Source organism: Triturus cristatus, chromosome 10, assembly GCF_964204655.1.
Source record: "Triturus cristatus chromosome 10, aTriCri1.1, whole genome shotgun sequence".
Taxonomy (NCBI): Eukaryota; Metazoa; Chordata; class Amphibia; order Caudata; family Salamandridae; genus Triturus; species Triturus cristatus.
Window position 1 is genome coordinate 1,207,211,243 of NC_140593.1, and position 25,186 is coordinate 1,207,236,428.

The 25,186-nt window shown below is 45.5% G+C and overlaps 1 protein-coding gene across 2 annotated transcripts in view; it reads left to right on the top strand.

Annotated features, from left to right (window-relative positions):
- The first annotated feature begins 1,204 nt into the window (after positions 1 to 1,204).
- GRIPAP1 (GRIP1 associated protein 1) overlaps positions 1,205 to 25,186 on the top strand; it is a 597,534-nt gene continuing 573,552 nt past the window's right edge. For both annotated transcript variants that reach the window (XM_085629701.1, XM_085629702.1), the window contains exon 1: positions 1,205 to 1,621. In XM_085629701.1, coding sequence (XP_085485827.1) covers positions 1,580 to 1,621 — 42 coding nt within the window. In that variant the 5' untranslated portion in view covers positions 1,205 to 1,579. The remainder of the gene's footprint in view (positions 1,622 to 25,186) is intronic.

A 25,186-nucleotide genomic window follows, 5' to 3' on the forward strand; every position in this document is an offset into this window, starting at 1 on the left:
CGTACCTTTTCAACATTTCCGTCTCAAACCCATGCTCTCCTCCTCTTTTTGGGGCGTCTCTTGCGTACACAAGCGCACCCTCTTTATACGTCTGTCACCTGCTCTCCCCTTCTTTCTCTCTTTCTCACTCACTCCTTCTGCTCCTCTGTCCGGAGTTCATTCACCACTTGCTGCACAAACTACTTATCCCTCTCTATCTTCCTTTATTTCTATTCTGTGAAGCTCTCTCCCCTATCTATTCACCATGCCACATAATTCCACTACACAAATACACTGTCCAACACACAATTCCACATCACACAATTCCACAACTAACAATTCCAATACTACCCACATAATTCCATTCCACACCACATGCATCCACTCCACTCTAAACCAACAAACCTGGGTAAAGGCATTGTCATTTACAATGCCAATAGCTCCAACTCTTGCAAATGCGAGACCTATTTCATTGCAAAAGCCAATAGGTCTCGCCTCTGGGACCTTATAAGTGTTTAGTTATCCAGCACAATATCCTTGGTGCAACAACATCAAGTGTTGCATGGCTAAACACTTATAAGGTCCCAAAGGCAAGACCTATTGGCTAGCCAATGCTTGTTTTTATTTTGGACTACACAAACTTCTGTACTGGCAGTCTTTTTTCATATAACATGTCAAAATGTGTTTGAGGTCGGGGACGTTTATAAAAAAAAGATTCATTTAAGACTTTAACAGGATGTACATAAAACCATGCAGTACAGAAGCTTGTAGCTCTGACGTCCCAAAGTTATCACCCTTTGAAGTCTCTAACTTTTGAATTAGGGCCAGCCTTTTCTTCTCGTCTGCAGGTAGGGGATGTGTAGGCACCTTTTCCAAGATGGCGGTAAAAGCGTTACCTTCATAGCGAGTCTTTCTTTTCTTGTGCAGAATCCCTTCCCAAGATGGCCGCCGTAGCCCTGCGTGTTTCTTCTTGCTCTATTTAGTGGTTGTTTTGGACCGCTAAAGGCGGCTCCATTGAATTTGTGGGGTTTAGGAGCTCATTTAAGGGTAATGAGCACATACCGGTGAGCCTCACGCCTCCTCATACCTAAAGCCTTACGTTATTATTTAATTAACTCACCCAGTTCATGCTTTGTCCGCATCCGCTGCGGCGGAGAATGAGCCAGAGCAGGCATGAGTGTGCCCCAAATCCCCCTGCTGTCACTAGTGGTACGATCCGAAAGCAGGGTCTCTACATTCTGTAAAACTAAGAGAGGGGTGGTATATCCCGGAAGTGTTACGGTGCCTGCTGGGGTTACCCCTCCTCTTTTACAGACACATACTTTTCCTTGGAAGAGTGCTCCCTTCTAAGAGTGGCAGGGTTCAGGTGCCCGCTCCCCTGGTCGCCCTGGTAAATGTACTCCCCTGCTCCCAGTGGAACAGTCCGCTAGCCCGGTGTTGTTGCGCGCGGACAGTCATGTGAAGGGTGGAACGTCCAATTGTGAGCGCCCCGGGTGGTACAGCCCAGTGCCCCTTGCCCGTGCCATAGCCTGACCTCTGCCCGGGGTGGTCCATCACCCCCTCCTCACGCAGTGGTACAGTCCCCGGACCCTGTCTGAAGATGGCGCAGGCTCTGTCAGAGGAGGAGTTCCACAGGATGCAGGTGAGAGGGGGTGACAGCAAAGTACCAGCACCACGTCATTGCAGCATTGCGTCATAACAGTATTACTTCATGAGCATTACCTCACTCTAAGCTTAGCATCACGCGCACGAGTGCAGCAGGTTAACCTGCCGGCTGCACACCTCGATAACATTACACCATGATTACCACACCACGAGCACAGCACCGGCACATCTTCATGAGAGCACCCGGATCACAGCACCTGCACACCATGATAAAATCACACCATGAGCATTGCATCACCACACAACGAGCACAGCACTAACACATCTTCAAGAGAGCACCAGGATCACAGCACCTGCACACAATGATAAAATGACACCATGAGCATTGCATAACCACAACACGAGCACAGCACTAACGCATCTTCATAAGTGCACCAGGATCACAGCACCTGCACACAATGATAAAATGACACCATGAGCATTGCATCACCACACCACGAGCACAGCACTAACACATCTTCAAGAGAGCACCAGGATCGCAGCACCTGCACACCATGATAAAATGACACCATGAGCATTGCATCACCACACAACGAGCACAGCACTAACACATCTTCACGAGAGCACCAGGATCACAGCACCTGCACACCATGAGCATTACATCACCACACCACGAGCACAGCACTAACACATCTTCAAGAGAGCACCAGGATCACAGCACCTGCACACGATGAGCATTGCATCACCACATCACAAGCACAGCACTAACACATCTCCATAAGTGCACCAGGATCACAGCACCTGCACACCATGAGCATTACATCACCAAACAACGAGCACAGCACTAACACATCTTCACGAGAGCACCAGGATCACAGCACCTGCACACAATGAGCATTACATCACCAAACAACGAGCACAGCACTAACACATCTTCAAGAGAGCACCAGGATCACAGCACCTGCACACCATGAGCATTAGATCACCACACAACGAGCACAGCACTAACACATCTTCATGAGAGCACCAGGATCACAGCACCTGCACACATGAGCATTACATCACTAAACAACGAGCACAGCACTAACACATCTTCAAGAGAGCACCAGGATCACAGCACCTGCACACCATGAGAAAATGACACCATGAGCATTACATCACTACACCACACCACAGGCACAGCACTAACACATCTTCAAGAGAGCACCAGGATCACGGCACCTGCACACCATGAGCATTACATCACCAAACAACGAGCACAGCACTAACACATCTTCAAGAGAGCACCAGGATCACAGCACCTGCACACATAAGCATTACATCACCAAACAACGAGCACAGCACTAACACATCTTCAAGAGAGCACCAGGATTACAGCACCTGCACACCATGAGAAAATGACACCATGAGCATTACATCACTACACCACACCACAGGCACAGCACTAACACATCTTCAAGAGAGCACCAGGATTACAGCACCTGCACACCATGAGAAAATGACACCATGAGCATTACATCACTACACCACACCACAGGCACAGCACTAACACATCTTCAAGAGAGCACCAGGATCACAGCACTTGCACACCATGAGCATTAGATCACCACGAGCACAGCACTAACACATCTTCAAGAGAGCACCAGGATCACAGCACCTGCACACGATGAGCATTGCATCACCACACAACGAGCACAGCACTAACACATCTTCAAGAGAGCACAAAGGACCACAGCACCTGCACACCATGAGAAAATGACACCATGAGCATTACATCACTACACCACACCACAGGCACAGCACTAACACATCTCCATAAGTGCAGCAGCAGCAGCTCACAAGAGCTTTATACCTTGAGCATCTCATCACTACGCTGTGACATCAGCAGCACAGAATGCGTACATTAGCAAGAGCACAGCAGCACTTTATGAGCACACAGCACACATCAAAGTATCAAGACCTCTTCAAAGCACATCAGGCCGATCACTGTAGCGCAACACTGAGGTAATTACAAGTTTGAGGGCTTGTATGTGCTGCACATTGTTCACCTGGTGTGTATACACCGCTAAATAAACATAAATTAAAAAATGTTTGTTTTATTCTTAAATATTCATTTTCAATTCAAATAATACATGTGCTCCTGTGCAGTTTCACCAAATATTTTCCAAAAATACGTTTTTACATTCAAAACGAAATTTTTACATTATTATTATTATTATTATTAAAATTTTTTATAGAGCGCGTAGTCACCCTGAGGTATCCCAGCGCTGGGGAACCCTACCTCTGTGGGTTTGGCGGCTGAGAGGGGGGAACGGCAGGAATCAGAAGGAGGAAAATTAAAATTGAGGAAACAGGTGAGCTTTGAGCCGTTTCCTGAAACATAGGTAATTGGGTTCTTTTCTCAGGTCTCGGGGGAGAGCGTTCCAGAGGCGAGCGGTGTGGACCGAGAAGCGTCTTCCACCCGAGCGGGCTGATGGATGCTGGTTTCAAACAAATCTATATATGTACTGTAATATACATAGATGAGTGGTCATGCCCAATGCATTTCGGAACCTGACGGTTCCTTCCTCAGGGGAAATTCTTTGTGAAATAAAAATAAACGATACACTGTCACTTTTTATGCATGTGGAGGCTCAAAAACACAGTGTTATATGTTATGTGCAGTCTCATGATTGAATTAAATCCATGAATTTAGAAATGGTATTACCCAAATGTAGTGTTATGGAGAGTTCGTGTGTGGAAAGATTCATACCTTCAATCAGAAGTCTTAGCTGTTAAAGACCGGCTATCCTATTAAATAAAGACTGAAAAAAAACAAGAGTCACTTTAAATGCAGCTCCCTGTAATTGATATTCATACTGAACCGAACAAACCGGTAATCTATTGAAACCATGTACTACCAATACTTGGGCTTACCTCTCAGAGGTATATATTGTGAGTGGTCTGAAATATGAAACATCAAAAAATATAGCGTTAATCTATATCGAAGATTAGAATCATGACTATCTTCCTTTTACGCGAATCGGCAACCCGCTCTCATGCATATTTAGAAAGCGTCCTTACCTCTAAGGCGCCAACTTTAACATGTATCTACAAAATGAAAGAAAAATACCGGTCAATGGACCCCGTATCGTGGGATATACCGTCACGCAATCAGTCAGCGGTATATGTTAACTTGTTCATACCTGAAATAGGGTTCTGACGAGAAGCAAATAATCTCCGCATTGTCGGTTTACAAAAATCGCCCCGAGTGCTCGCGTTTATCAACACTGCGAATGCGGAATGTTCATGAACAGAAAAGAAGGACTAGATTGAACGAATCAGTTTGGACGCCTAATCCTTGTGCGCCATGTTAACAGGAATCCCTTGCGGTGAAATATTTATATAATATGGAGAGAAAAATGGCGAGCGAAGTAAAAGATAAACGTAGACACGCAGAATGCGCTAAGCATTCTGGAAATGAAAATTCGACAAGGATATTTGTGTATGTTTACTAATAAACCTGGCAGTATACCAGTGCCCAAAATAATAGGAAAATGTTAACACGAGAAATGCTCCTATCATGCGCTAGTATAAACCAAAGTAAAGTATTTTAGATGATGCCACTGTACCGCAAGTGTACCTCAACGTACAGGGTGCTAGATGCTCTTAGTAAACATAGCCACTATAGGTGACCATGAGATAGATGACAATTCACTCTGTGTTCTAATGTCCAGTGTTATGTATGATCAATTGTTCTGTGTGTGAACATGTGCTCCATGACGATGTGTGGTTCCATAAATGACAGATGTTGTTATAAGGTGATGTACCAAGTAAGAGGTGCCCATTTTATGTGTTGTTGACTTTATCTGTATGTGTACTTGCGTGTCAATCATTTGGTCTGTATTACCTGACCAAATTTGTTTAAATCTTATATGAAACATGACATATCTAATCTGTTGGTCATCCATTTCGGTGTCATGGTGTCCAAAAATGTAATCCAATACACTTCGCGTTGGAGTAATTTGATATTATTGTCTACTCCTGGTTGAGTCTTGACCCGTTCTATAATCTGAAACCTGAGCTGAGAGATAGAATGATTGGCTTCCACCCAGTGTGCCGCCAGTGCTGAATTTAAGTTCTTGGTTCTTATTCGGCTCTTATGTTCTGTTAGACGTATTTTGATTTTTCGTTCTGTTTTTCCAATATAGATCTTGCCACAAGGGCAATTTATGCCATTTTTGACATTACTGGTATTACAGTCGCTTGTATGTTTCAATGGTATTGCTTTGCCTGTGAACGAGTGTGTTAGGATGCTTCCCAAAATTACATTGTTGCAGTGTGAGCAATTAAAACATTTAAGGGTACCTTTAGCGGTTGTAGGAGTGTCTTGATCATTTGTTTGAGCCAATGATTCTCGCAAGTTTTTCCCTCTTGTATAAGCGTGTAGTGGAGGTTCTTGGAATATATTGTTAAAGTCTGGCTCATTAGCCAATAATTCCCATCTCCTGTTAATTATTCTTTTAATGGCTGGAGAACTTGTCGTATATTTTGATACAAATACGATATTATTGGTTTCTGTCGTCGGGTTAGTAGTAAGTAGTTCCTTACGATCTTTGTTGGTTGCTCTTTGTAGTCACTCTTGTAAGTTTTTTCCGGATAACCTCTTTGTTTATACCTTTGTTTGTATTCTTCTATCTTATCAGTGCACACTTGGGGATTGGAACAGATACACTTAATCCTGATAAATTGAGAATACGGTAGGTTTCTGATAAGACTTCTGGGACGAAACTTGAGTGACCTAAAGCATTGTTGCGATCCGTGGGTTTTGTGTAGATTTGGGTTTCTAATCGTGTGCCATCAGGTTGTTTGGTGATTGTGACATCAAGGTATTCAATTGTGTGATCATGGATTTTGTAGGTGACTTGAATTCTAGGGTTGAAGGAATTGATAGTCATTATCATATTTTCTAATGTTTCGCGAGAATCCATCCAAATCAGGAAGATGTCGTCTATAAATCGACAAAATAGTTTGATTTTTGACCACCAGGTCAGGTTACTCATAATGTGCTGATGTTCAAATTGAGCCATAAAGATATTAGCGTACGCAGGAGCCCCCGAAAAACCCATGGAGGTTCCTGAGAGTTGAGCGTAGTATGTTTCATCCCATTTGAAATAGCTGTGATGTAAGCAATAGTGTAATAGTTGTAGAGGAATACCTTTTCTGCATTAATGTCTTCAAGTTGTAGCCGTGCCCACTCAACTGCTTCTAGTCCTGCCATGTGTGGTATTGACGTATACAGAGCTACTACGTCGATAGTACATAGTAGTTAAGATGTTTGTATGTCAGGTTGTATTTTCTCTAGTTTAATTAAAAAGTCTGTTGTGTCTTTGACATATGACGTCCAATTTTGTACAAATTTGTGCAGGTAGTGGTCAAGGTATCTTCCAATAGGATCAAACAGTGAACCACACCCAGAGACAATAGGTCTGAAGGGTGGATCTTTAAGATTTTTGTGAATCTTCGGTATCATGTACAGATGTGGTCTGCGTGGATTTAAGGTTGTAAGGTATTGTTTGGTGGGTACGTCAATCCATTCCATATCTAAAGCGTTCTGTAAAATGTTTTCCAGAAGTCCTAACAACTCTGCGGTGGGGTCAGTCGGTAGTGGTAAATATATATCGGGATCCATGGATATGTGAATGAACTTTTTGTTGATAAAATGCTGTATCCATAATTACTATGGCTCCCCCCTTATCAGCAGGTTGGATGGTTATTTCAGGATTATTGGCTATTGCTTTGATGATGGTTCTGTCATATTTGGTCAAGTTCTGATGTCTATTCTTTTTCAAATCCAAAAGTGCTATATCTTTTTTAATCATTATCTCGAATGTATCCAGCATTTTATGCGAAACAGGCGCTTGAAAAGTACTTTTAGGCTTGAATTTCACATGTTCATCTATTTGTTGACGTGGTTCATTGATGACTACATTGGTAAAGAAATGTCGTAAACGCAATGTGCGCATGAACTTAAATAATGTTATGTCGATTTCCATGGTGTTGGTAGTGCTAGTAGGCACAAATGAAAGTCCTTTATTCAAAACTTTAATTTGCTGGGACGTTAAGTGCACTGAGGAGATGTTGACTATTAAGGTATGTTCTTCCCGCTGCGCAGCGACTTGCCCACCCTTTCCTCTCCTGGTTGGTGGTGTGTGCTTGATGATTCTTTGTGTACCACTGGTGGTAATCCTTGATCTGGAGCCTGCAAAAAAAAAAAAACACCACTATTGTTGTTTGTATCTGTTCAATCGATTCTGTTGAAGGTTGTGGTAAGTTGGTTTCTGATGTTCCTGGTTGTACTGGGGTCCTGCTAGTGGAGATTTCCTTATCGGTCCCTAGACTTTCTTCTGATGAATGAGTCGTGGATTTCCGTTGATCGAATCTTCTTCGGGCGTATATCTCTGCCCACGTGTAGACTTCATTTAATTTGTAGTCTATTGTGTCTCTCTTGTATTTCCTGAGTTTGCCTTCCTGAAGTTCTTTACTCTATTTGTCTATCTGTTGATTCAGTCCCTCTAAATGTATTTGCCATGTGTTGTGTTCCATTCTCAATTGGAGTTCTCCTGTTAAAGTTGAGATTTCATCCTCCAGTTCTCTTATTGTTTTGGATAACTCCTCAATGATCAATAAAATGAGATCCAATGAGCATTTATTTAAAATAGCGTACCATTTTTCCATAAAAGCCGAGTTTAAATGGAATCGGAATGACATGGGTTTGATTGAAAGGCGTAGTCCTCTAGGTATGCGCTTGGCCTTATGATACCGTACCAAAGTTGAAGCATGTCATTTCTGATTTGATTGTCTTCTGGTTAAATATTCCAATTGTTTTAATTGGTGTGATATTGAGCCCCCATGGGCATCCATGGATCTTACTTCTTGAATTAAAGCATATATTTCTGTTGCCTGATCAGATGTGTAAACCATCGTTGTTGCTCTGTTATCCGTTATATTTGTGATTGATTCAAACGACATTGTGTTGTGGGTGCTACCTCCTTGGGAGGACAAGAATGAAACGAGTAGTAGTTATAGAGTGGGGAGTGCACCCCCTACTCTATAACTACTACTTGTAGCACAACACTAGCACAGGATCACATCATGATCAAGTCCTGACGTGCAGCTCATCTCAATATCACACAGTGAGCTCAACACCGGCGCGCCACAATTGCACCATGCTAAAGTATACAAAAAAGTGATGAATGGAAAGCTTGCATTAATCTCAGACACTGGTAATCACTCGGGCTGCATCCCAATCCATTGTTATTTTGCGCACCATGTCGCCTCAGTTTGGACCCAGGTATATGCAAATCAGTCTTGACCATGCTCCAATCAGAACAGTCCAGCCCGAACTGCCAAGCCAGGTCCTCCCTGAACATGAACACAAGCAACCCAGGACTGGTTTTGTATACTTATTGTGTCACCCTAAGTGGGACGGGTATGCCCAGATGTGGGTCATGTGCACACTGTGTCACTGGAACCAAGCTGTACCCGACTGATGAGCCCACAACTGGGACGAAACTGGTCCTGGGATGCTTGTGTTCCGGGTTCACGGAATACCTGGTTCGCAGTTCGGGCTGGGCTGTTCTTATTAGAGCAGGGTCAAGACTGATTTGCATATAGCTGGGTCCAAACTGAGTTGGCATGGTGTGCAAAATAACGATTGCTGGGTACATTCAGGTTTTGCCAACACGTCTTTCGCTGTTTTCCAGTGGTTTGTGGCAAGTGGTCTTACAATATTACATAGCTCCCGTCTGGTTACTCGCAGATACTGAGGCTCCATGTCTGGTTACTCGCAGATACTGAGGCTCCATGTCTGGTTACTCGCAGATATTGAGGACGTTGTCTTCGGACTTATAGCTGCAGCTAGGCTAGCCACAAGCAATTTCCCCATGCTTCTGTGCATTAACCTGTATGTAAATCCCTGAATTGCAGAAGAACAGCTAATCTAGTGGCACACTATCCGGTGCTCCTGTGCAGTGCCCCATAAATACGAAGTACATGATCCCTGTGACATAGAAGTACAGTTGCTCCAGTGTCACACAGCTCTATGGTCCCTGAAAAGTAGAAGTAGTTAGTCCAGTGGCACACAGCTCTGCGCTCTCTTGTGGTGTTATCTAAGTTCGAAGAACTTCGTCCCTGAGACGTAAAAGTATGGTTAGTCCAGTGGCACACATCTCTGTGATCCCTGAGACGTAAAAGTACAGTTAGTCCAGTGGTACACTGCTCTATGGTTCCTGAGCCATAGTTGTACAGTTAGTCCAGTGGCACACAGCTCTATGATCCCTGAGACGTAGAAGTCCAGTGGTACACAGCTCTGTGCTCGTGTGTGGTGCCCTGTAAATACGAAGGACATAGTCCCTGAGATGTAGATGTACAGTTAGTCCAGTGGAACACAGCTCTCTGATCCCTGAGACATAGAAGTACAGTGGCACACAACTCTATGCTCCCTGAGAAGTAGAAGTACATTTAGTCCAGTGTACACAGCTCTATGACTCCCTCAGACATAGAAGTACAGTTGGTCCAGTGGCACGCAGCTCTATGATCCCTGAGACGTAGAAGTACAGTTAGTCCAGTGGCACACAGCTCTATGATCCCTGAGACGTAGAAGTACAGTTAGTCCAGTGGCAAGCGACTCTCTCCTGTATGTTGGTTCTTAGACACCAAGGGCATAGTTCCCGATTCTTTGAGTGGGGCCAATCCAGGCATAATTGAAAGTTAATGCTTTACTTCCTGATATTGAGAAATGAGACCATGCCACTGTGGGTTATAGAGACATTTTACATGAGGGAAGAGGCAGTTCACTGTAGCTCAGGCTTGTCTGTGTATATATCAAATATTTTGGCACGCCTCCTATGCACATAGTTTTTGATGCCCTGCCCCACAGTGAAGTAGCACAATGTTCAGTTTAATACTGCCTGGCTTTGTTTTCTCTTATATGCAGGGCCCCTGGAATTATGCGGCGAAAGACCTCCAAATTATGCTGCAGGGTTGAGTAAATTATGGGCAAAGAAAAGGCAAATTATTCAGCATAATACGGCTCATTTTGCAATAGGATTACTTCATTATTTGAGCCTTTTTAAACTTGGTAATACTGTATGAGCATTGGTTGCACCTCATTAGTACCAGTTTAGCACTCAATTATAGCAATAAGTAACAGAAAGTTGGTCAGTCTAGCTTTGCAAAGGGCCTTCTGCGCGTCAACACGTGTCGTTGCATTTTTAGTAATGCTTGAACCGTTTGAGCTAGAAACATTTTTTTTTGTTAAAATGTGCAGATTGTGCGCCAGATGAAGGATTATGTGGCAAATGCGGCAAATCTATAATTATGTGAAAATCGCAGCAGCTGCACAATCGCATAATTCCAGTGGCCCTGCTTTTGGGTCCGAGCACAGTACTGCTGTAGCTTTGCACCAGATTTGTTGCCATGTTCTGTTTCCTTATTAGTTTGCCTACTCTCCCTACCTTCCACCTCGGCTGGTCCTCGCCTGTGGCCCCCACCTGTCCCTCCCTCCTGCCCTAAGGATCTTCGCTTTCCGCCATGGCGACACTGCTCTACTAGCGTAAGGGTCTGCAGTTAGCTGCCACTGACCAGGATGTTTTCGGAATGGAGGCCTTGTTACAGATGAGGCAGCTTTTAATGAGGACTTCTGTTTTTGCATTATTGCCAAGAGTGTTGAGGCAACTTTTCCATCTTGTCTTCACTTCACGAAGCATTTCCTCTGTGAGTTAAAGCCATCCGCTTGACTGTCTCCTTGGAGTTGTAAACCTTTTCCTCTGAACATCTGTCTTTCCCTTTGTGTTGCTGGTACTTACCTAATTCCTCTCATCTTTACATGTGAGCTGCATATTTCTACCTCATTCTATATCCATTCTCCTGTGAGCTGCAGATACCTGCTCACTCTCCTCCTCTTCACCCCTGAGCTGCAGATATTGACTGAATTTCTTCTCTTATATCATACCCTTGAGTTGCAGATATCATTTCACCCCCCAGGCCCCTTTAATCTATCATCTTCCCCCTCCTATCCCCTGTTAGCTGCACATATCTACCCCATATCCCCTCTTATCGGGTGTAAGATGGGGATATCTATCTAATTCCTCCTATTTTTTTCATTGAGCTTCCAGAATTCTACCTCATTCTCCGTCTGTTCGCCTGCGAGCTGCAGATGTCTACCTCATTCTTTCTTCCAACCCTTCGTGGGTTGCAGATATCTACCCTCATTTCCTCCCCTCCCATCCCTTCCCCATTGAGCCTCACATGTCCAACTCGTTCTCTTCTTTTCCCATCTGAGCTGCAGATATCTGCCTCCTTCTTCTCTCTTCCCCTGAGAGCTGCAGGTGTGCACCCCTTTTCTCTTCCCTTGTAAGCTGCAGACATCTACCTCCTTCACCCTCTTTCCTTGTAAGCTGCAGACATCTACCTCCTTCACCCTCTCTTCCCTTGTAAGCTACAGACATCTACCGCCTGCACCCTCTCTTCCCTTGTGAGCTACAGACATCTACCTCCTTCACCCTCTCTTCCCTTGTAAGCTGCAGACATCTACCTCCTTCACCCTCTTTCCTTGTAAGCTGCAGACATCTACCTCCTTCACCCTCTCTTCCCTTGTAAGCTACAGACATCTACCGCCTGCACCCTCTCTTCCCTTGTGAGCTGCAGACATCTACCTCATTCACCCTCTCTTCCCTTGTAAGCTACAGACATCTACCTCCTTCACCCTCTCTTCCCTTGTGAGCTGCAGACATCTACCTCATTCACCCTCTCTTCCCTTGTAAGCTACAGACATCTACCTCCTTCACCCTCTCTTCCCTTGTAAGCTGCAGACATGTACCTCCTTCACCCTCTCTTCCCTTGTAAGCTGCAGACATCTACCTCCTTCACCCTCTCTTTCCCTGTAAGCTGCAGACATGTACCTCCTTCACCCTCTCTTCCCTTGTGAGCTACAGACATCTACCTCATTCACCCTCTCTTTCCCTGTAAGCTGCAGACATCTACCTCATTCACCCTCTCTTCCCTTGTAAGCTGCAGACATCTACCTCCTTCACCCTCTCTTTCCTTGTAAGCTGCAGACATCTACCTCCTTCACCCTCTCTTCCCTTGTAAGCTACAGACATCTACCTCCTTCACCCTCTCTTCCCTTGTAAGCTGCAGACATCTACCTCATTCACCCTCTCTTCCCTTGTAAGCTACAGACATCTACCTCCTTCACCCTCTCTTCCCTTGTAAGCTGCAGACATCTACCTCATTCACCCTCTCTTCCCTTGTAAGCTGCAGACATCTACCTCATTCACCCTCTCTTTCCTTCTAAGCTGCAGACATCTACCTCATTCACCCTCTCTTCCCTTGTAAGCTACAGACATCTACCTCCTTCACCCTCTCTTCCCTTGTAAGCTGCAGACATCTACCTCCTTCACCCTCTCTTCCCTTGTAAGCTGCAGACATCTACCTCCTTTACCCTTTTCTCTTCCCTTGTAAGCTGCAGACATCTACCTCCTTCACCCTCTCTTTCCTTGTAAGCTGCAGACATCTACCTCATTCACCCTCTCTTCCCTTGTAAGCTGCAGACATCTACCTCCTTCACCCTCTCTTTCCTTGTAAGCTGCAGACATCTACCTCCTTCACCCTCTCTTTCCTTGTAAGCTGCAGACATCTACCTCCTTCACCCTCTCTTTCCTTGTAAGCTGCAGACATCTACCTCCTTCACCCTTTTCTCTTCCCTTGAAAGCTGCAGACATCTACTGCAGACATCTACCTCCTTCACCCTCTCTTTCCTTGTAAGCTGCAGACATCTACCTCCTTCACCCTTTTCTCTTCCCTTGAAAGCTGCAGACATCTACCTCCTTCAACCTTTTCTCTTCCCTTGAAAGCTGCAGTTATGATCATTTCCCATTGCTTCCATGATATTTACCTGATCCCACCTCTAGTCTCGTGGCCTATCTACCTCATGCCCTCTCTCTCTCTTCTGAGGTCCAGGTGCCGACCTCATCCCCTCTCTTTTCCTTGGCAGGCGGTAGGTATCTACCTCTCGCCTCTTCACGGCCCTCCTGAGCTGCACACATTGCCCCCACTCGTCCTCTCGCCCCTCTGGCTTGCTCATCTCTACCTCATCTCCATATCTCCCGCTGTGATTTGCATAAATCTACTGCTTTCCGGCTCTCTGCCGTCAGTAAAGGCCGTGGGCTCCTGTTTTCTTCAGGAGGGCTCGGGTGTGTGTGTTTTGATCACACCAGGTAAATTCCTCGGTGTCTCTCTCCCACCAGGAAACCAGACTGACTGGTTGCGGTTCATCGTGCATTTTTTAGGGCAGAGCACGTGTTTCTTTTGAGTCTCAGGCATGCAGTTCTGTAAGACATGGCAAGAGAGGGCATTGTGCCTGTTTCCCACCCCCAGGGTCTCCCCAGCTCTCACTTTCACTTGCAGTGTTTGTGAGATGCATTCCTCGGGTTCCAGTCTGACTGCCAGGAGGGGCTGTTTCTTGGCCTTGTGCTTGCTGTCTTGTGGCCTGCAGGAGTCTTTTCTCGTGGGTATGTTGGCATGGTGTTTCTTTAGGTAACTCTGCGTTGGAGACACTGGAGTGGCGCTCATGCTCACAGAGGGGGGTTGTTCCCCAGTTCTTACCAGTAGGTTTTCGGTGTGAGTCTTTTGAGGCCTGAGATAAGAGTTGATCTTCAGGTACGGTGGCGTGCGCCGACAGAGACTGATGGATTACCGGTTGCCTTGGAGATGAATGAATGAATGAATGTATGCCTCGGCTCCTGATGGATTGTAGCCGCGGTCTCCTCAGTGGCGCCCCGACCGCAGGAGGTGGCGTGGTGTGCAGGCGGGTGGGGAGGGAGGTGGGGGGGGGAGGACCTTCGAGGTGTCTGCTTTTTCGTGTCACACACGCATCCAGCTATTTACACTGTATTTCTTTGAAAACCTCCTGGGAGATTAGCAAAGATGCATCAATGTGCTTATTAAAAAAATATAAACCAGGCAACCTGTGAATGGAAGCACGGCGCCTCGGTACTGTAAAATCCCACAGGAGGTCAGCCCATTGAGATATTCGACTATCCTATAATGGATGCCTCCAGAAAACCCATTACATCTTTAGACCCGATGCTTCTTCCTTGGGAGGAAAAACAAAATGGTGGATGGGAATCCCTGAGCCCACATTTCCTTACAAGTAGGAATTCCTCTGGGGTGCATTCCATTCCATCGTATTATCCTGTCCATGCCTCAACAGAGACGGACCAGCTACACGCACAGCTCTGAGAATGCAAGTAGTTCAGTGAACATTTTCGTCATATTGGATCACTTTAGGTAGGTGCCACGAGCACGGGGCCTATATGTGTGCTAACCCCATAGTACGGTGTGGCGCCCATGGTGATGGGTGGAAAGGCCTGACTGGACCTGCGCTTCCAATCCACAGAGAGTTCCTCTTAACAACAGTTCATTGCTTCTACCTGGACAGGGAAGGGTACCAGCTGCATACAGGGCAGCCTTAGCCTACCCCAAACTGCTAACCCTCACCCCTTCCTCAGTAAAACTTACAGACTTGCACAACTGGTGTCTTGATGGGAACATTTGCGAAGACTATTGCTGCCAAGAACCACCTATAGCTCATAGTCGCTGTTTCTTGTGCGGTGATGGCTCTTGTCTTGACTGTAAACAGAAGGTAAAGCTTCACAGCTGGTGATTACCATTTGTAAGTTCTACAGCGCCCGCACTGTTGGGCTTGACGCTGAGCTGCACTTGTACTTCAGGTGTAAAATATGCACCAGGTGTGAGTGCAAACCATAGCACTTTGTGTGGTTCAATATTTTTTGGGGTTTGCGGTTTTGTTTATTTTTGGAGAATTCTCAGAAGGCAGTTGTGGTTAATTAATGCCCTGTGCCAGGACTTCCCAGCAGCTCTTAAATGCTTGTGATGTTAGAGTACCAGCTCTTCTCATCTGAACTGCTGTACTTTAAAAAGCAAGCATTGGTAAAGCCAATTGGTCTTGCATATGAAAGATCTTTTGGCTTTGTCAATCTGTTTTAACCATGTTGTACACCATTATGGCTTCTGTTCAGCATGGCTGAAAGTTAGTGGCATAGAGGAGGGTAGAGTGATGTACAGGGTTGTGGAGTTGTGTAAAGCGGAGTGGTATAGAGTAGGGTAGAGGGTTGTTGTGGTGTGTCGCGGAGTGGCGTAGCCTGGAGTAAAGTATCATGCAGTGGCATAGAGGGAGTTTCATTGAGTACCGTGGAGTGACTTAGAGTGTCATATAATGGAGGAGAGTTGCATGGAGTAGAGTGGCATAGAGTGTAGTGGCATAGATTGTCTTCAACACCTGGACACCAGAGACTTTCTACTCCTCTCCCCATCAATAATTCTCCAGAATTTGCCTCATTTTGGTGTCTACTAATCTGGCCAGAACGATTTCTGATTCCTCCATTGAACCCAGATCGATCTCGGATCATTCGGCCATTTCGGCCTCTCTAGACTTGGCCACAACCACCCAAACTGACAAAAGCTGCAGACTTAATCTCGACATATTACAGGACCCGACCCATACTGCGACAATCTGCTCAGCCATCAAAAACATCTTTCAAGACAATCCCTCTGACGACTCCTCTCCCCAAGTGCGTTGGGGCGCCTTCAAGGCCACTGTTAGGGCGGTGATAATCGGCGTCAGCGCCCACATCAATAAATCCGCAAACTCAAAGATGAAAAATTTAGAAACCAAAATCAAGCAATTGGAACTGAGACATCATTCCGAGAAGGGTACCCGTCTACTGGACACCCCTAAACCTGAAGAAATATGAATACAACAATTCTGAGCACCAGGGCTGGCCAATGGGTCACTAAATTCAACTCGATAAAATTATCTGCTGACAATACTGTTGGAAAAGTCCTAGCACGCTACTTAAAATACAAATAAAATCTCCCCCAAATGACCACTGTCCGAGACAGGGAGGGACAACTACATCTGGACCCTCATAAAATCTCTGGTGACTTCCATCAAAACCTGTGTGATGAAAACGCTAATGTCAACAGCACGTATAGTGTGGCCTATCCAAATAAACTCAACAAACTAGATTCCCAACGACAACTTCGTCTAAACCAGACCATTACCGAAGCTGAACTACACTTAGCTATTACATTCCTGGAAGTAGGTAAGGACCCTGTTCCGGAAGACCTTATTGCCCTCTTCTAGAAATTATTCACAGATTAACTGGGCTTGCCCCTGTTAGATCTCTTTCATAATGATGCCAAATCTGGATATATTTAGGGGACTACAACGGAAGCAATAACAGCTCTTATCCCTAAGGAGGGGAAAGATCATACTTACCCTAATAACTATAGGCCGATATCGCTTATCAAATTAGACTGCAAACTATATGCCAAAATCCTAGCTAAATGTAATGAGGATATATTACCCTCCTTGATTGACCCTTATCAAGCTGGCTCTTAAAGGGAGACTCGCCAATAATAATATTAGACTACTGGGACACATCTTACAAATTACCAGAACTTGCCCAGTGACAGCGATAGCACACAAAGCTGAAAAAGTGTTCCACAAGGTTGCATGGCCCTTCTTAAAAGCCAGCATGTCTTGCTTCAATTTAGTTGATCCTTTATAAGGATGACGATGGCCATCTACTCAAATCCTAGTGCTAACATTAGAACTATTGGTGTCCTGTCTGATTAATTTCCACTCCAACAAGGCACCAAACAGGGGTGTCCTCTGTCCCCATCTATATTCCTTCCAGCCCTTGCACCCCTCCTAGTGTCCCTTCACAAGCGTAATAATTAAATTGCACTGAGAGTCAACAGCAAATATTTTAAAATGACTGCTTATGCCGATGACATTTTAATGATAACTAGCTACGCAGATGTTGCCATCCCTGAAATTATGGCTAAGATTAAGGATTATTCCATAGTATCAGGTTAAACCCTCCATGACGACGAATCAGAGTTCTGCCCGTTAACATAGCATGTACCAAAGAAACGCTGGGCTCCTCAGACCTATCATGGCAACCCAACTTTCACAAATATCCAGGACTTGAATTCAACTATGACCTGGTCGAATCCGTACGACTCCAAGAGTCCCTGGTCATCCAAAAAAATGAGAAATTCCTGGAAGGTTGGTCTCTGAAATTCCTTACATGGTGGGGTAAAATCTAATCCATAAAAATAGTTATCACTGAGATTGTCAATTATTTATTAAACATGTCCCCAGTCTTTTGCTCGGACAAGTTTGTTTGTAGTATAGACATTCTAATTGACAAATTAATTTGAAATTCTAAAAAACTGCGAGTCTCTTTGAAAAAACATTGTTTTTCCAAGCATCTTTGTGGTGCCAATCTGGCAGACTTAAAAAAAAATACCAGTTCGTTTTCCTGGGTGCCCAGGGTGCGAGTGGCTCTATAATGCTCTTGTTTTTACACCCCCATGGCTATCCCTTGAAGAGTCACTTGTGGGTATTCATTCCCTTCCATATCTTTTAACTATATCCAAGGGTCACCACACACTTAATGACTCTATTCTGAATCATACTAGGAATATTCTGCTGCACCTAGAATTCTGCTTCTCTGAGGTGAAATGTAGGCCCTTCCTAAGGACTTCTATCTGGTATAATAAAGATATCAAACTCAACCCTAACTGCTCCATAGGAGGCTCGTGGTGGGCAAAGGGAGTTTTTGCTGTCAGTGACCTTGGCTCTAAGCAACACCCCTTGTCGTTCTCCGGCATCAAACAAAAACATAACAAAGCCTCCAGCAACTTCTACAATTTTCTCAAACTAAAAGCAGCCATGACGAAACACAAAGCTTTCCCATTTAAGGATGTCTCACTACCAATCCTCCTTGCATTAATTAGGAAAAGCGGACATGTGGCCTCTTCTTGGAAATCACTGGGGAATACACTTGGTGGGAATGGCTACGATATATCAGGGATGCGCATTCAATATTGTCTACCCAATACCCCTGGATCTCAAGCCAATAAAGCTCTGTGGAATAATCTGGACCGATACCTGAAATTAGTCCAACCCCCCCCACCGATGCTCTTCACCTGTGATTTCTCCTAACAGACACCCAGGGTACTCTGTTATGTGCAGCACTCACTGGGGCAATGGCGACTACCTCTTTCATATACTGACATCGGCTATTCCAATCCGACATGGTATATACACCAAGTTTGTTTACTGTGGCAACCTTCCGCCTCCATCTCCCCCGTCCCATCCCTCGGTTCCTTTTTATTTTCCATCTTACGGTTGGTTAACAAAGATGTATTTGCCTCATTGGGACTCTTGGCTCAATTTATCACATAATGATAGCAGTTTGTCTCTGCTATCATTATGTAATACTTGATCAAGAGTACCATTGATAACTCTCTTACCTCATGTGTGCCTGCCAACCGCTTGTTCTCTATTAAAAATCTTTACAGCGTTTTATATAGCGTGAACTTGATCCGAGTCGGGTATCAGAGCGCTTTACATAACACCAGTTGCATTACCTGAGGACACATTCATTTTTGTTTGGCACGGGGAGATTAAGTGATTTGCCCAGAATCACAGGATGTTCAGCGTCATTGCCGAGACTCGAACCCCGTTCCCCAGATTCAAGGTCGACCGCCCTGGCCTTTAGGCCAACTCCTCTCCCCAGTTTTACTGATAAAGCTATACAGCGCACAAACAATGTGTGGAAATGGCATTACCTAGTGTATTGATTTTTTGTTTTAATGTATTAAAATATTTGTTTCCAGCACACTTCAGAAAGACACAAAAATGTGCTTCGCTTGTGCTTTCCTAATTCGGATATATTCTGATGTAATCTGAAATATTTTAACTGTTAGTTTTCAGACATTTACATTTTGTTGTGTGCTCGAAATAAAGCCTTTCCTGTCACCCCCCCAGAGTGTTAGATAAATCCTCTCACTTTGAAGTGATAGAAGAGTAAACACCCCCCCCCCCACAAGACAGATCCTGACATTTGACGTCTGTCTTTGAATGCACTGCAAATGTGACAAGATAAGAACAAGACTTAAAGGCCTGTTTAAAGAAAGTGTGCACTTGTGAAAGAATACAGAAAGCAGGCTGTGCTCCATGGGAGGGGTCAAAGCCATGCTGGCTGACTGGCCTAAAATAACTAAAGCCAGCAAGTTGAAAGCAAGCAAATGTGAGTTACAAACCAGAAAGCCAATGATAAATAGTGGACAGAATACATTTCTTGGTCAGCTTTCAGAATGCCCCCAAGAAATCTTTAGCAGCCAGACAGCTGAGCTGTCAGGTAGGCTTTGACCTAAGCAGTGCAGAGGCTTCGGATCAGTGCTGCTGGCCTTTTAATGGGACAGCACAGGACTTTAGACAGAGCAAATGTTTGTTAGCACTTCTAGCACACTCACTCTGGACACTTTGTGTGTGCGGAAGGAGGCACGTTGTAGGTTTTTTTTGTAAGTCAAAGGCTGAGTGCTGGCGTGAGATCGAGCAGCGGGGATACACAGTGTTGCATTTTGCAGAAATGTTGAGAAAACCCTCATGCAAGCCTTAAAGTATTTCCTTAAATGTTTGAACAGATGTATGAGCCGCCCGCAATGACACAAAGGAAAAGTTGTCGGTAAATGAAAATTAGTCGTATATTTCGTAATTCTCATTTTGTTTTCACAATATGTCAGATGCTTCATACACCATACATTTCACCAAATACAGCTGACCCCTCCATAAAATGCTGTTTCCAACAGTATTCTTGTTTGTATTTCAGGCAGTGGGCAGTGGAATTATAATGACCTGTGTTGGCAGAAGTCAGTTTCCCACCTCCTGGTTGTCCATGATGCTATAGGCAGCTTCTCCCTGCCTTCTTCCCGCACCGTCAGATTCTACCAATCTGAACCCACACTCGCCAGAACCCACACTCGCCAGACCGCAGATCCCAGTTGTAAACACATTCGTCTAATGCAGAATTCTGCAGTTTTCAGTCACTGAGCCCATTCCATCAGATAGTGTTGATGGCCTTTAACCAGAAAGCACAGCTTTCCTTCTGTGGTTTCTTAACCAGTGGATATCGATGAAAACTGCAGTCTAAATATCATACTAACCCAAGAGCCAGCTCAGGAATTTGTTTGCCCTGGGCTATCCTTAGTATTTTTTGTTTCCAGTACTCCTCCTTTACCAGTGACGTTTTTGTGGTATTTGGGACCTCTGGTCCCTGACACTTGCACAGAGACATTACAGCGGTCTCATAAGGTCGCCATACTTTATGTGATCAAACTGAAACACCCTCCAGGAGTACTATAAATGTGTCTATGGCTCCGCCCACATGTTGGTGGACTGGAGTGCATGTTTTCATTGGGCAGAAGTGATGTGCTTCCTCGGAAAAAAGTGCTTCCCCTCCACACAGCTGGGATTATTTTGTTTTTTTGGGCCAGCTGCCTGAGCCAGCAGCGGTAGGCTTCCTTGACCTTTCGGGGGTGCACACATGGCACTGTAATGCTGTTAAAGTGTCTTATTTAGATAAATAGAACCAGTACTTAATTTGAGCAGGTGGTTTCCGCGCTCGGCACCGGCACTTAAATGTCAACATCGGCATTTGTGACAGTCTGCCACTTGATGGTGATCCTTGTCTGATTTAGGGACACGCACAACAGTTGTTTATTAGTTCAATATACATTAAAATAACTGATACCTGCCGCCCAAGCCATCCTTATAGCTTTGGGGGCCTGGAATAGTCTGTATTGTCACCCTTGTAAGAGTGTAATGATTAGAAAGTTGTGTTGGTACTGTAATTGGTATTTCTGGCAGTGACAGTGGGTGGTGCAAGCTGCAGTGGACTCTGACGAGGGCACTGGCACTTTATATTTTTACAAATTAAGCACTGAATATAACATTTATGGTGTTTCTGGCAGCAGCACAGGTGGGCGGAAGGCAGTCGTGAGGTAGGTGTTGCTGTTTTCCAGTCCCAGCACCCTCTCCTTCCACCATTAACTTTAGACTTCAGAGTGCAATTGTGTTTTGAGACTAGTATGAGATGCCCAAGGCTACACTAATCTAAGTGGAGGTTTTAGGTCTAACTTGGCAGCACAACTGTCGCCTGACCTTATGTGATCAACAAAAAACAGAGCTTTCAGACTACTACTGAGAGACGGGCTTAGGTTCCATACAAAGTACAAACTTTCATTAGCCCGTACCTCTGCGCTACCATCAAAAAGCATGCTTATATTACACATTGTGGCTTGTGGTAAAGCTTATACTCACTACAGCTGGACTTAGTTGATTACAGTGGCAATGATCATGGCTATAGGCCAAATCTGTTTATTATGAAACGTTATGATCGCGGCAGTAGGCCTGAGAGATTTATTATGAAAAACATATATTAACCCCTTGTGTGCCACGCCCTTTCCCCGCCCTGTGCCGGGCGTTGCATTAGCGGGCGGGGTTCATGACGAGCTGGACTCGTCATGGGCACAGCGCAACCGCGGCCCATGACGAGTCCAGCTCGTCATGGGCACAGAAGGGGTTAAAGTCAATAGGCATTTAGGGGTGGATTGTTATTGCTCCATATTGATGCCTAAAGAAAGGTATTTTGCTACATGGAATCTCACGGATTGCTGTAGCTGGCTCCGGGTTTGATGTTAGTTACGCCCTGTGACAAAACATGGGTGTAGAAGATTTGCGCTGTGAGAATCCTTGTTGGGTACCTCTTAGGAGAGATAGCATTTTGCTTTGGTAACTGTAACTTTGTATACTTTTCAAATGTTATGACTGTGTGTCTGTCTGATAGTTGTCTTCTGGGAAAGCTTGCAGTCAGAACGGCAGGCCTGAGTTGGTTATGGTGGCAAATTATAGGCCAGTTTGGTGCACTGGGAAATATGATGTCAAATGCCGCAGGTCTGGTCTGCCTATTCTGAAATATTAATACAAAGGCACTTGGTCTAGCTCGTTTATCGTGAAAAGCATCTGTCAAAACCAGTACGCCTTTAACAGTTGTTGCAGGCTTACTGTACGTACAGGTATTTTGTTACACATTATATAGAGGTATTTTGTTACATGTAATCTCACAGATTATCATAACAAGGAAGGTTTTTGCTGTTGACTGCCCGCTCCCACAAACCCTGGGCGTTTTCGCTGTGGTGATTCTTGTGTAGCCCTGTTAAGAGGGGTTTTTTTTAGCTGTATTATTATTATTATTTTTTTTACTTATTTTATTTTTTTAATTCTTTTTATTGAAAAAATCAAGAGACCACAGCATCACCATAACGATAGATCAATGGGCGTTATGGTCCCTCGCATCCCGCCAGCCCTCCAGCCAGTCCATCACGTCCTCAGGGCGTTCGAAGAGCCATGCCTTCCCATCGGACTCGACCCGCAGACGAGCCGGGAAGAGCATTGAGTACTTTAGGCCCTTGTCCTGGAGCTGTTTCTTGACTGCAAGGAAGGAACGTCGGAGTTTCTGCACAGTCTGGATAAAATCAGGAAAAAAGGAGATTGTGGCATTATCGTATTTAAGCGGCAGGGATACTCTAGCACTGTGCAAGATGACATCACAGTCCCTGAAATTCAGCAGGCAAGCCAGGATGGGACGTGGAGGCGCCCCCGGTTTAGGCCGACCACCCGGGACTCTGTGGGCCCTCTCGACTACAAATAGACGCGACAGGCCTTTGGGTCAGTGGTGCTTTGTGATGAGGTCCTCGATGAACAGGTCCACTGCTTGCCCTTCTGCTTTTTCAGGTACCCCAACTATGTGCACGTTGTTTCTTCTGGAGCGCCCTCCAAAATCATCCGGCTTATTCTCTGCTTGCTTCTTGAAGGCTCGGAGAACACGCAGTTTGGTTTGTAACTGCGACACGTCGTCTACTAGACTGGATGAAGTGACCTCAAGCTGCTTTACCTTATCGCTCATCTTGGATAAGTCCGCCCCGATTAGAGTAATTTCCACCGTAATGGCATTGCTGCGTTGTTCCATGGAGGTGTGCACTCCCGCAATGGCGTCCATGACTTCTTTCAGGGTGTGCTCAGGTGGTGCACCCCCCGCCTCCGTGCTCGATTTATCTTTGGTCGCTGCATCAGGGGAGCTCACTTTCTGATATGTGAAGCGGTCTAGTCTGTTCTGCGACGATACCTTGGAGCTCTTGAGATTAGACATTGCACCAGACCACCGACTGCGCCCAGCGCGCCGCGCGCTCCCTGCTGACAATATCACAGAGGCCCAAGTCACTAGAGGCGGTCAGCGTAGATCGCCTCTGGGAGGCGTATCCAGAGCAGCAGAGGTTACTCAATGTTGTGGAAGTGAGTCATATATGCCAGAGATATTCCCTCCGTCAATGGTGGTCTCAGTGTCCAGTGTCTACCGGGCCCGCTAAACGCAGGTGTCACCGGGGCTCCAGAACTTGTGAGCTGCTTTTCGGCAGTAAGTGCTGCGCGCGGGCGCAGCCGCGGCTCCAGCACCACTTACTGCGCACCCCAGCCTGGAAGCAATGGCGGCCGCGCTTGGCACAGCCAGTGAGTCTGCAGCAGATGTGGGCGAAAGAGGATGGCAGGAGACGGAGGGAGCCCCAGAGCTTGTGGGCTGCTTTACGGCGGGTAGCACCGCCTGCGGGCACAGTCGGGGTTCCAGCGCCACTCAGTGCGTGCCCCAGCTCCAGCGGTCCCGGAAGCTATGGCGGCCGTGCTCGGCACAGCCAGGGAGCCAGCCAGCGCGAGTCTGAATCAGGTGCGAGCGGAAGAGGATGGCAGGAGACGGAGGGAGCGCTCCTGCAGTACACACCACCCTCCGGTGGTCCGAGGAGATCTTCCCGCGGCTTAGCACACAACCGCGCGCACGCTCCGATTGTCCTCATCGGCGTGGCTGCGGCCACCACCACAGTTCCCGGCTTGCAAACAATGCTCAGGCCTCTCCAGCGACGGGCCGTGTCGGGGCCGTAAGCATCACTCCAGGCGAGCCCCCGTGTCCGCCTCATCCAGGGGAGTCTTGTTGTGGTGCCTCAGCACTGAGGAGCGGATTATGTAGTCAGGATAGGCGAAAGTTTGGGCGAAGCTGCGGGAGCCGAGCAACTACGCAGCCATTGCCGTCTAGCGCGTAGCCACGCCCCTTTTAAAAAAATATATTTGTAATTTTATAAATGTATGCATGATGGTCGCTAGCTTTGTTTCCTGAATAGATCTGTGTTAGGTAAGATGTAAAGCCAACGATAAAGGTTATAGAGCTTATCGGTTCATTGGGAAAAATAATGTCCGCCTTCATCGGGCTGTTCTGTTTATTAAGAAACATTATGGCGAAGCCAGTTGGTCTGACATACGTATTGTGAAAAAAATGCATTAAAGATGGTAGGCGTTTAAGGATTGATTGTTATAACTTTATGCTGTGTTAAAACCTGTAGTAGGCAGGTATTTTGTTATATGAAATCTCACAGTTTATCGTACTAGGCAAGCGTTGTGGTGTTCGTGCCGTACGGAACAAACCTCAGTGAAAGAAGATGTGCAAAATTATCATCTTTACTGTGCTGTTTTAGGAGAGGTAGTGTTTTGCTTTGCCAACTATATATTTTTATACATTTTTAATTTGATGATTGTATGCCTGATGGTTACCTTGTGGTAAGGTTTATTCTCCGTACA